Below are 12,550 nucleotides of genomic sequence, written 5' to 3' on the forward strand. Positions count from 1 at the left end.
CCCACCTCTGTCTGTCCCCAGCCCGGCTGTTAGTTCTGCCCCCTGCCCAGCCCCCACCTCTGCCCCTCAGGGCCCCTCTGCCCCTCCTGCAGCCCCAGGGGTTCCTCCCCCTCCCCCTCCCGTGCCTGGGGCTGCAGGGAGTGGGGGGTGGAGCTTCCAGGGGTCATAGAGATGAGGGGCCAGGGGCTGGGTAGATGGGAGTCCTCCAAGGTCATAGACACTGGGGTCCATGCGGCTAGAGAGTCTGATTTCCGGTTTCCCCCCCTCTGCTGTGGGGCTCAGGGACGCAGTCGGAGCCGGGATTCCGGCCCCACCCAGAGCCAGGGGCGGATTCTCTCCCCAGGGACGGAGCCCGGCGGGAAAGTGAAGATCGGGGCCTCGTCACCAGCACCGATAAATGTCACCTGCCCCCGGCCACAGTCCAGACAAACCCGGATCCTGCTGAGGGACCAGCTCAGAGTCAGGGGGGTCGCAGGGGAGGTGAGAGCCCGGAAATGATCCCAGTCCCACCCCACAGCCCAGATCCCCACCTCAGGGCTACAAATGATCTCTCCCTTCCTCCCCACAGACTCTCTGGCCACCCCCACAGCCCAGGATCCCTCACCCCCCACCTCCACCTCCGCCTCCACCTCCCACCAATGTCTCCCCGCGGTGAATCCCTCACAGCCCAGCACCCAGGACTCAGTGTCAAATCTCTCAGGGTTGTCGGGCAGATCCTGCTCTGTGTCTGCCCATCTCACACTTTTCCCACCCTCAGACAGGACGAGGTAGGGATGAGCCGTGTCTGGATCCAGAGTCACATTCGCTGGGAAGAGAGAGAATTAGAGCGTTAGGGGCAGAGCTCGGCCCTGGGGGAGGCTGGGGCCATTTCTCAATCTCCCCAGCAGCCCTTTTCTGGCTGGGACAGGCCTGGATCGCAGGGAGCTGCCTCTGTCCTGGGCACCTGAGACTGACCAGGGATGTCACTGCACTTCCTCAGTCTCTGTAAGGAGACCCACTTCATTAATTTCCCATTTGCTTGCATCAGCTTCAGCTCCCAGCTACCCCTGCTGATTCTGCTCCATTCCCAGCAGGAGAGACACACCAGGAAAGGTTTTAGTGGGGAGGAAGGAGAGGAAGCAGGTCCAGTTTTGAAGACCAGAGGAAATCTCCCTCCTCTAATGCAGTCTCCACTCCCAGGGCTGGGAAGAGAGAGGAAGATGCAGCATTGGGGAAGAGCTGATTAACACCAGAGAGTAGGAGGTGGCATTCGGTGAGGCAGCCCCATCCCCAGCCCAGAGAGAAGGGAGGAGCTGGCAGCATCAGAGGGAAAGGATCGCCCCAATCCAGGAAGCAGCTCCAATGGGAGAGCCCAGCCCTGCCCAGAGGAAAGGCAGGATGTGGGAGAAGAGCAATGGGGAGACCCCCTGCACCGGGGTAAAGCAGAGGGATGTGTCAGTCCTCAGGGCATTGAGCTCTGTTCGGGTGCTGCTCAGGGAGAGTGTTTCTGTTCATTAGCATGGGCATGAACTCAGCACTCAGGTTGGTGTCAGGATTATTTGTGTGATGTCAGCTTGGGATCTCCCCAGGTGTTCCGGCACCTTGGCAGAAGTTGGGGAGGGGGGTACTAGGTCGCAACACCTGTGGCCCTGCCCTCTCCCTGGCCCTGCCCCACTCTTCATCTTCCCGCCTAGGCCTTACCCCTGGCCAGGCTGGGAGTCTTGGCCACTCTGGAGAGCCCCTGACCCTCCACCTTCCCATGTCCACTCTCCGGCGTGCACCACCCAGGGCAGGGGGAGGGTCCGGGGGGAAGAGGAGCAGGGGTGGGGCCACTGAGAGGGACAAGCACCAGGAAGAAGCTGCACTACACAGGGCGCAGTTGATCAGCCGCCCCTCCATGAAGCACAGCCAACGCTGCGATGCTCCACGCCTGCCCAAGGCTTGCAGTGTGGGGGGGCCAACACGGCCCCCTGCCCCCAAACTATGCCCATCTTAGAAAGAGGGTGAGCTTGGCCCCCCGGCCCCCCATGTTCCAGTGCCCCTGGATCTCCTCACTGTGAACAGGTTATTTTTAGGGCTATGTGTACCACAGCCACTGGTGAGTTGGTTGGTAACTTTCGTTACAATCTCATGAAGATGTTTTGACTGGAATTTTCTCCTAATGTAAAGACAATCTCCAGCTGCAAACTCACCCTGTCTGTGTGCTCCTAGGGATTCCAGTGCAGACGGCAGAGTGTCTGGCGGGGGAAAGGAGAAAAGAGACGAGATTTCAGACTTTCGTATTTATAACAGTGTCCCCACTCTGAACGCATAGAACTGTGTTTTCATCATGACCGAGAAACAGATCGAGAGGCCCAGAGACACACTCAGGCATTTCATTGAAACTAACTGAAACCTTCTGTTTCCTCTCTCATTCAGATATCTCCCAGCAATGGAACCAATGTCCTTTCAGCCTCACAACCATCCCAGGACACACAATCTGTAAGAGAGATTTACTTTTCCCCTCCTCATCCCCTCCCACCCTTCAGACTCCGGTTGGTTTGTCTCATTCACTCACGGCCTTTTGTCATAACCTAGACCCAGATCATACAAAGACTTTGGCATAAAAGTAACTTTAGCCACTTTGGTCCCTTTGGCCAGGGTCAGGCAGCATCATGTTGTGCGACGGAGACTTGTCAAAATTACTGGAGTGAGTGACGGACACTGGCGGTGGGTTATGTCATTCAGTCATCATTCAACCCGTAAAATAACACACAATTTTCCACACTGAAAAAACCATAACTTAGCTTGTTAATAAATAATAAACAATAATAATAGCAATAAATTCAACTTGTGGGAGTGTTTTTGAATGTCCTTCACTGCTGCAGTCAATATTTTTTTTGTGGGATGGTGGCATTGAAATAAATATTTCTCCTAAAACCATATTTCAGTGCATTGTTGTCACTACCTTTTTATTTTTCTTGTTTAAATAATATGTCTGATGGGAGGATGAGTGTCTGTGTGTGTGTGTGTCTGTGTGTGTGTGTCCCACCTCTACACCGCTTACCCCATGTCTCTCCCCTGTCTGTGTCCCTTACATGGGAGATCCCCCATCATGTCACAGGATGTGGGAAGCAGAGGCGGGGGGTCTCTCAGTGGAGCAGGGTTTCGCATCCTCTCACTGTGACCAGGGCACCCCTCTCCGGGCAGGGGTGATGCCAGGGTCGATGGGAACCTCCTCTGTCTCCTGACCAGGACAAAGGGACAAGCTCTGGCTGTGGGCCTGTTGTGAGCAGGGGCCAGGGCAGAACAAATTCTTCAGGGGGACGGACTCACCTCTGGTGGCTCCCAGAAGTGGCTTCCCACTGTCCCTCATCCCTGCTGCTCCTGGGAAGCTAGGCTGAGGGGGTCTGTGCAGCTGGGGGAGGGGTACCAATGAGGGGCTAGTGCTGGCTGTGGGGAGCTGTGCAATATGGAGGTGGCCCTGAAGGGCTGGAGTCAGGCTGAGGGGGGCTGTGCAGTAGGGTCGCACTGAGGGGCTGGAGCTAGGCTGAGGGGGGCTGTGCATCCAGCCACAGAGAAGTTAGCAAAGTCCAATACCCCCTGTGTGGAGACAAGGGGGAAAGTGACGTGTGCAGAATCAGTGGTAATTGACCAATCAGAGAAGAGAACAAGAACATGAAAATAACTTGAACAAAAAAAGCCCTGCCAATGACGTGTTCATGCATGTGTAGTGTGTGACCTATATAAGGTACTTAATATTCACACCGCTCAAAGGTGATTGGAGAAGAACTAGTAAATATGCAGTTTGGATGTGTCTAATATTCCAGACATTCTAAGGGGTAATTAGAGCTTCCTAGGAGAAATCCCCCGTGACCCACCTATGCCCCGGGAGAAGGGAACTGACCAGCACTTCTTTCTATATGCGACGGCAAATAGCAAATACCCCAATGGCTGGTGATGGGGCATGAGTCGGGGAGGGCTCTGAGTTAGTGAGAAATCTTTCCCAGGTGTCTGGCTTTTGGGTCTTGCTGAAATGCTCAGTGTCCAGCTGACCACCATATTTGGGATAGGGAAGCAATTTTGCACCAAATCAAATTGCCAGAGACTCTGGGGTTTATTTTTGCCTTCCTCTGCCATCTGGGGAACGTATCATTTACCGATTGTAGGGAGCCAGGGTGGCTTCCCTCCGAACCAGAGGGTAAAGAGCCACCCTCTCAGCCTGAGTGGGCGCGGCCAGACCAACTTTACGCCAATCCCCGGAAAGGGAGGGGTGGGACAGGAAGTACAAAGGGCGGGGCCCTTTGCCCCGTGAGCGCAGCACCAGCGAGGGAGCCAGACACAGGCCGCTCCCTCCAGATCCTGCTGCTGACCCAGGGGAGGCTCTGGGTCAGGAGAAACCTGACCGGGACGAAGGACTCTGGCGACCAGGACTGCCAGCAGCTGAGTACTCGGACGAGCTGGAGGGATCGGAGAGGCCCACTTGAGAGGAGTGCAGGAGGTCAGAGTAGATGGATCATGATGGTCCCTTCTGACCTTAAAGTCTACGAGTCTTTTCTTACTTTGTAACTGTCATTGAAAAGCATGTTTCTGGTGCAAACAAAGGTTTGAATTAATCAACCTGTGTGTCTTGGACCCAAATGTCTGGCCTTCTCACCCAGCAATTAAATAGAAGCATCATCTAAGTGTGAGCCAATTGACCAGCACCATTCTCTTCCCACAGTCTCAGAGGCTCTTCCCAATTTCCATTCCTAGATCCCTTCTGGGTACCTTTGAACTTCCTCATAGTCTCCATTAGCACAATAGTTTTCTGGGAGAAATTGCTGACTTGCTCTTCCAGTTCTGGAGAAATCTCCTCTGGCTGCTGGAACTTCCCCTTCTCACACCTGGAGAGAAACAATTTCCCATGATTATATTTCATTTAGTGACTCATTATAAGTGCTTACTACTGAGTCGCTGCTCTAATGGGCCTGGAGTTCGAATTCCTCGACTTCTCCCAGCCTCAGAGCAAGTGCAACACAGCCCATAGCCATACAACCTTCCCTTTTAAGGACTCCTTAATATTCTTCAACTCTGGTCTGGTGAGATCAGATCTGGGGACAAAAAGGGAATTGAGTCTCCATGGCCAATTCACTCTTTGGCCTCCATGCTCTGAGGGACAGGAGGTTCCTATGTAAAGTGCTGTAGAAATCTGTCCACTAGGAACTAAACTGAGACACCAACTCCCCCCTCCCCAGCTCATTCCACACAGCTCTCCAAACAGTTCTCAGGCTGGGAAAGACTCAGGTGGGAAAGACTCTTGACCACTGCTGCCTTGAGCTGAATGGTAACCAGGGCCCCAGTAGTGACAGGCCCATATTCCATCCCCACAATCCTGAGGCAGCCACTCCCCCAGGGATGTGACATCTCGAGGAAACACTTGAGGTCAGTCTTTCCCACTGAATGGACAATTCCAGAGTCTTCTGTACCAGGGTAAGAACCTCAGGATGAAGTTTATCTGAGAGATTTGTTTCCAAAATCCCCACACATGTTGCTGTGGAGATGCAGTGCTAACATCATCTCCATGCTCTTCCCCAGCATTGCCAAGTATGTGTGGGAATGAGAGAGAGCCACGTACCTACTCAAGGTGCTTCTGACATCCTAGAGGGGAGAGAGAGGAGAGAGAGATTAAAAAAAATCTCAGTACCACCTGACACACACTTGGGATTCCAAGAAAGGGATTTTGCAAATACAGGGAAAATCAGCCCTGCCCTGGCCCCGGGGCCATGGTTTCACTGAGCTAATGGGGCTTTTCCATCTCTAATATCAATGTGCCTGTGAGTCTGCAAAGAACAATAGTCATTCACATTTCAGCAATGCACACATTGAGTTACACTGAGATTTCTGACTGCTGGACCCCGGTGCCCGTACTTCAGGAGCTCTCCTGTCCCTGTGTTGGGATTTGGGATGTTTCTAGCTCAGTCTCACCTGCAGGAATTCACTTGCTGGCTTCTGACACTTCCCCTCCATCTCACTGATCAGCTCACTGAGATGGGAAATCCCCTCTGAGAGTTTGGTGATATTTTCATTCTGTATCTTCACAATCTCCTTGTCCAGCTTTTCCAGCTGGGTTAGCAGGAGTCGCTCTTGTTCCTTCAGGAACTGCCGCAGCTGCTGAAATTCAGACACAATCTTCTGCCTCTCGGTTTCTGTCTGTTTCTAGAGGAAATAAGGAAAGGGCTGGTCAGGAACATGGATGGAGCCTGATGACCTTTCATACAGTCTTACAAGAGAGAGTTTCTTTGCAATCTCTAACCCATCTGTGGAGAGACCAGGCCATGAGCCATCAGGCCTAGTGCTCAGAGCTGCAGTCAGAAGTCAGGAACTACAGCCGAAGTCAGAGCTGGAGTCAAAGTCAGGATCTCACCAAGGGTTGGAGCTACAGTCGAGCTCAGAAGTCACGCCAAAGGCTGAGCCAGAATCAGTGTCTGGAGTCACACGGGGGATCAGGACTGGGGTCGGAGTCAGGCACACATGCAAAGTGTCAAGCCAAAGTCAGACAGCAGTACTGCAGGTCAAACCTGAGTCAGGAACAACGCCAGGGCCAAGCCAGAGTCAGGGTCCACTCCAGCAGCAGATTGGGAGTTCACTCAGTTGTTTGGACAACTTCCCGTGACTCCTGCTGGCGTAATTCATGCAGCCGAACGTCTGCTCCAATCAGGAGCTTCGTAGGCAGATCCGCTGGTGGGCCAGAGTTCCACTAGCCCCTCCCCCCCGGCTCTGGAGAGCGGTCGGGTTGTCATGAGAGTCTCTGTGGGCTGAGGTTCCAAACCCACCATTCTTCACATCCTGACACTTGACTCTACACTGTGATCACAAAGGAGAGGATTTTCTTACCGCTTCCCACTTTGGGCCCAATCTCTCTGCAAGGGCTGTCTCCGTGTCTACCGGGATATAGTCAGTGCGGTTTGGGAGAAATTTTGTGAAAGCCACAAGGGGTCGTAATTAACTCATTAATTAAAATGCATCTTAGATCCTGCAGAAGACGCTGTTGTCCTTCTCCAGGGAGAGAACATTTGTGATATGCGCACGCCCACGGCCACACACACACACGCACACACACACACACAGAGTGTCCCATGATCATGGAAAAACACACACAAGGCCACAGAGAAATCTACCAATAACCATCCCTCCCAGCTCCGTGTCCCAGCAGGCAAAGAACAACAGGCACCGACCAGATACTCCCGGCTTCTCTCCTCTCCAGCCACTTTCAATCCCAGCAGCTTTTCTCTCTCTTCCCTCAGAGTCTTCAAATGGGCTTGTATTTTTTCCTGACAGACAGAAATGATTTGCTGGGTTTATTTTCAGGGTTGTAGGGGGTAGATGAGGTGTTTTCCACCCAAAATTCTACATAACAGTCAGTCTTCCTAGATTGACTAGGTGGGTAAGGCAATACCTTCTGCTGGCCCAGCTCCTGTTGGCAAAAAAGTTAAACACAACTCAGCTCTGGGGAACATATTCTTTCCCAGGCCTGAAGAAGAGCTCTGTGTGAGCTTGAAAGCTTGTCGTTCACCATAGAAGTTGGCCATAAGCAGATATTACTTCACCTACCTTGTCTCTCTAATATCCCGGGACCAACAACAATACTCTGTACAACAGTGGGTCTTTCTAGAGGTAGGACATCAGAGACACCAAGGAAATGAAACCTGATTTATGGAAATTGGGCGGGTTTTGTTTGAAGTTATTACATCCACTTTCTCCATTGAGTCGAACCAGTGGAAAACTGGTGTCCCATGGCGGTGAATCTATAAAGCCATTTTTGAGAAGACTTAACAAACAGTGATACCAACCCCAGAAGCCACCGGGGTAGCCATGTAGGCTGGAATGCTCAAAGGAGTCCATCTCCATTGGCTTTCAGCCCTGTACCCCTCGGGATGGGACGGGTTGGACAGCACTGATCTAAGGCCGAGGGCAAACCCCATTAGATGTGTTGATTTGTGTTAAGAACAGCTGGGGTTTGCCCTAGTGCTGTCCTAGTCCCTTTCCCTTGCAATGGCCTCTGGGTAGTGACCCCAAAGTCCCTAGCAAAGACCCCAGAAGCGGTGGATTCTGACAGATTTCAAAGGGCTGCCTGGTGGGACTAACGGACCCACGTTGGCTGGTCCTTGCCCATGAACACAGGAGAACAGGTCAGAGTGGCACTGGTCCGCACTGCCCAGGGGTTAGTTTTGCTGAAGATAAGTCTGATCCCAGTGGCATGTGGCATGGACCTGCGCTGACTGGAGCCCTTGTGGGTGTGGACTGAAGGTGCTCGGGGTCCCACACCATGTTCAGCCCAGTGATCTCCTCTAGTGCAGGCCGGCAGCATCTGAGTTTAACCGTCATGGAGCGGCACAGAGTTCAGAATCGCAGTGGGAAACCTCCTCTCCCTGCCGGGACTAGGACCTGTATCAAGGAGTCTTTTCCTTCTACTCTCTGCACTTCATCACTGCTCAGTGCTGCTGAAAGGGGCAGAGTAGCTAGTGGTTAGTGCACTGAACTGGGCCTTGGAAAACCAGGTTTTTATATCCAGCTCTGCCACTGATCTGCTGAGTCACCTTGGACAAGTCACTTCCTCTCACTATGCCTCAGTTTCCCCTCCCACCTTTTGTCTGTCTTGTCCAGTTAGACTGTAAATGGCTCAGGGCAGGGATTGGCCCTCACTGGGTTTTGTGCAAGGCCCCCACAATCGAGGTCAGATCTCATCTGGGGTCTCCAGGGGATGCAAATAACAATAAACACTGATACAACCAGTAATACCAGCCACAGCTTGTAACTCCCCCCATCAGCTTTCATGCAATGAAGGCTACACACAGCAGAATGACAGGGTTACACCATTAAGCTGTAATTAACATCCAAAGTTATTACCCATTAGACCGGACAGCAACTCCCTACCTTGTACTCCTGGGCAGCTTCCTGTATGGGAACCACCCTGTGAGCGCGGTGAGCCCGGGATCTGTCGCACACCACACAGATGGGGGTTTGATCCTCTTCACAGAACAGTTTCAGAGCCTCCTGGTGTTCCCCACACACCCCGCCCGCTCCTGCTCCCTTCGCTGCCTGGAAACTCAGCTGCTTGGTGATTTCTACGACATTTGCCAGCTGCCTGTTGGGCCTGAGGTTTCTCTGTTGCACAGTTTCTCTGCACTGAGGGCAGGAGGCGGCTGTGTCGGGTCCCTCCCAGCACTGGGCGATGCAGGCTCGGCAGAAATTGTGCCCACACTCCAGAGTGACAGGGTGTGTGAAATACTCCAGACAGATGGGACATGTCGCTTCCTCCTGGAGACTTTCCATGGGACTCGCTGCAGCCATGGCTCCCTCCGTGCAGTGGGACAGGATAAGATTCCGTTTCCTGAGTTCACGCTATGCCCCGCCTGCAGCAGCAACTGGGTGTTTCCTTGCCTGAAAGTGACTCGTGCTGTTTGCTGAGCAGGAAGGACCCAACCAATTTCACCCCTGGAGGCTTTGGTAAAAAAATGTATCAGTTCTGGGGGGATCAGACAATATTTTGGTCAGATGAGAACTATTCAATGACACTGGACACTGAGATTCAAAAAGTTGAAGCTTTAGAACTGTTAAAATTGTCTGAGAGGAGCTAAATCTCCTCCCTCCCCCAGCAGCTCCCCCAGGGCAATGACCCAGTGCCTCCCCCACCACCACAGGGACCGAGGCTGAGAGTCCATCTGCTGGCGGCTCAGGGGCCTGTGGAATGTGCTGGGATCTCAGCCTGGGCCCTAGGGGGGCAGGTGGCCCTGAGTGTAACACAACCAGACCCAGCAAGGCCTGCAACCATTTTCTCCCTGTTTGTCCGTCCCAGCAGAGAGACCAGGGACTGCAGGGAGACCAAGCTCCTGTCCCCCAGGTGAGGGCTGGGGCCTAATGCCCGAGGGCAGCCGGTGTGAGGGGAGCTCGCACTTGGGGCCTTCAGGGTACGTGGTGTGGGATAAACAGAGACCTCTCAGGCCACTTCCCCATTGTGGCTGCAGGAGGGGATGTGGGGACAGACGGAGGAGACCTGGGGCAGTCTGGGAAGCCGCCATCGGGGACACGGAGAGGGAACTCAGCTGTGGCGGGGAAGCTGTCCTGCGCAGAGATGCTGCTGCGGTTGCAGCTAGTTACCCGGGTCCAGCGTTGCAGCAGGTTAACAACATGGTTACTAGACGTTGCAGCTCAGCGGAGTGAAGTGATGCCCTTTTGCTCGTCTCCGCGTGGCTTGAGATTTGCAGGCATCCCTCAAACACCTTTCCCCTGCTGCTGTCTCAGGTACCTGGGTCTTCACTCAGCGTTGCAGAGCAGAGCAGATTCAGTGCTTTAGTACAGGGTTACGGAAAGGAAAGAGACTGGAATGGTACATATAGTACCTGTAATTTCTGTCCCCTGGCTGTTGGATGTACCATGTGCAGCTGGTTACTTCGAGACATTCAGTCAGACAGCTGGGGTGGCCTTTTTCTGCTCTGCCCCTTTCGCGGTAAATGGTGAGTGTAACTTTCCCCACTCCAGTCCCATTGGCATCACTGGGACGCTGAGACCTTTCACGATCGGGACACTGAATCGTAAGCTTTTCGGGTCTGCTCAGAGCTCAGCACCATGGGGCCCTTGTCCTCCATAGACTATAATGCGAAGAGACACACAGGCATTGTATAGATGGGTAAACTGAGGCAGGGAGTGGGCTGGTTCAGTGGGCCCCCTATTTAGTGGTTACAAGGGCCAATGCAGACCTTAGCAGCAGCTAGGCAAGTCCTAAGCTGCAGCCAGAGCTGCATCCCTGGTTTAATGGTCCTAAGGGGCGTTTCCAGGGTGCAGAGTACAAGAGGTGCAGCTTCACCCTGGCCACACCCCTCTGTCCCTTTCCGCCCCTTCCTCCTCCAGCCTGTCCATGCCCCAACCCCACTCCCTCCCGCCCCTCCCAGGAGCACTCCCTGTGCTGGCAGCTGCTGGGGAGGAGGCACAACCAGCCACGCTCGCCGGCACAGGAGCCAGAGCACACTGACGGGACTTTCCACGGGGCTCTCTGCAGCCATGGCTCCCTCCCTTTCCCCTGCTGCTGTCTTAGGCCTTGGCTGCACTTGCGACTTACAGTGCAATAAAGGAGCCCCGGGCGCACTAGCTCACTACCCGTCCACACTGGCAAGGCACGTACAGCGCTCTGCCCCAGGTGAGCAACCCTCAGACCCGCCCTTTAAATTCTCTGGGAATTTTGAAAATCCCCGTCCTGTTTGCTCAGCCAGGCGTGGAGTGCTCTCAGCGAATCTTTCCAGGGGACCATGCCTCCACGCGCCAGGCAAGCCCCAGTATGGAGCAATGGCGAGGTGCTGGACCTCATCAGTGTTTGGGGGGAGGAAGCTGTCCAGTCCCAACTGCGCTCCAGCCATAGGAATTACGAAACCTTCGGGCAGATAGGGCCATGATGGAAATGGGCCATGATCGGGACGCACTGCAGTGCAGGGTTAAAGTGAAGGTGTTGTGGAATGCCTACCACAAAGCCCACGAGGCAAACAGCTGCCCCCAAGACCTGCCGTTTGTACAAAGAGCTGGACGCGATACTTGGGGGTGACCCCACCTCCACTCCCAGGACCACCATGGACACTTCAGAGCCAAGTTCAATCAGGCAGGAGGAGGAGGAGGAAAGCGGGAGCGAGGGTGCTGCGGAGGAGGGAGACACCCCAGAATCCCGAGATGCATGCAGCCAGGAGCAGTTCTCAAGCCAGGAGGAAGGTAGCCAGTCACGGCGGCCGGTGCTTGGGGAAGGACAAACACCAGAGGAGGTTCCCAGTAAGCGGCTTTTCTTTTGGGAAGGAAGTTATTTGGTGCGGGCTCTTGGGGTGAGGAGGATTACGGCTGCATGCATGCTATTGTGTAGACTGTGCTTGCCCTTAAGTACGGGGGAATCATTGCTCTGTCTGGTGTGAACAATGCTGTCTCTGTTAAGTGTTGCATTTTGCCTTTACTGATGCAACCTTGAGATCTCAGCCGTCCATGTTATCACTGGCCAAAAGCCTCCAAAGAACCAGAAAGAGGCCACGTAGAAGCAAGGAAGACATGTTGCATGAAGTAATGCAGCATTCAAGTAATGAGAATCAAAAAGTGTAGGAGTGGCAGGAGAGTGAAGAAGGATCCGCCAGCAGAACGAGGAGGGCTGGCACAAAAGCGCGGTGCTCCGGCAGCAAAGCACGGATCGGCTGATAAGCACAACGGAGCACCAAGCAGACTCTATCCAGGCGCTCGTAGCCATGAAGGCGGAGCACTACCGTGCCCGCCCCTGCCCCCTGCAGCCCTTGTCCCAAAACTCTCTCCCTTGTGCCCCCATGTCACCTCCCACCCACTTTCCCCAACATCCGGGTTCTTACCGCCACCAGCTGCCTCCAACACCTGTAGCTTCATCACCCAGCCCTGAAAACTACGACCCCGACCCTCTGCACTCAACCCCCATCACCAGGCATTTCAGCCGGCCAGAAGTGCAGCCCTCATTGCACAGCACTCCAGACAGGACATATGCAAATCTGTGATTGTACCGTTCCCCACCCCACCCCCTTGCCCTTTCTGTTTCCCAAGCAGGTGTGTTTATTTTCAA

At 53.9% G+C, this 12,550-nt stretch overlaps 1 protein-coding gene across 1 annotated transcript; it reads right to left on the reverse strand.

The window, feature by feature from the left end:
• Nucleotides 1-278: 278 nt before the first annotated feature.
• On the reverse strand, nt 279-9,318 carry LOC144274534 (zinc finger protein RFP-like). Its single transcript, XM_077833412.1, has 7 exons — nt 8,875-9,318; nt 7,176-7,271; nt 5,926-6,156; nt 5,576-5,598; nt 4,729-4,844; nt 2,172-2,216; nt 279-805 (listed from the first exon to the last, which is right to left on the reverse strand). The coding sequence occupies exons 1-7, from the start codon at nt 9,289-9,291 to the stop codon at nt 279-281; spliced, it is 1,455 nt and encodes a 484-aa protein (XP_077689538.1). The 5' UTR covers nt 9,292-9,318.
• Between the last annotated feature and the right edge of the window lie 3,232 nt (nt 9,319-12,550).

Source organism: Eretmochelys imbricata, chromosome 14, assembly GCF_965152235.1.
Source record: "Eretmochelys imbricata isolate rEreImb1 chromosome 14, rEreImb1.hap1, whole genome shotgun sequence".
In the NCBI taxonomy this organism is placed as follows: domain Eukaryota; kingdom Metazoa; phylum Chordata; order Testudines; family Cheloniidae; genus Eretmochelys; species Eretmochelys imbricata.

Excerpts from the sequence above, each read along its gene's own strand:
- LOC144274534 (XM_077833412.1), bottom strand. The coding sequence starts at position 9,291 with ATGGCTGCAGCGAGTCCCATGGAAAGTCTCCAGGAGGAAGCGACATGT. Across the intron at positions 2,217-4,728 it reads GACTATGAGGAAGTTCAAAG|ACACTCTGCCGTCTGCACTG; the intron begins GTACCCAGAAGG and ends TTCCCCCGCCAG. Across the intron at positions 806-2,171 it reads CCTAGGAGCACACAGACAGG|CGAATGTGACTCTGGATCCA; the intron begins GTGAGTTTGCAG and ends CTCTCTTCCCAG.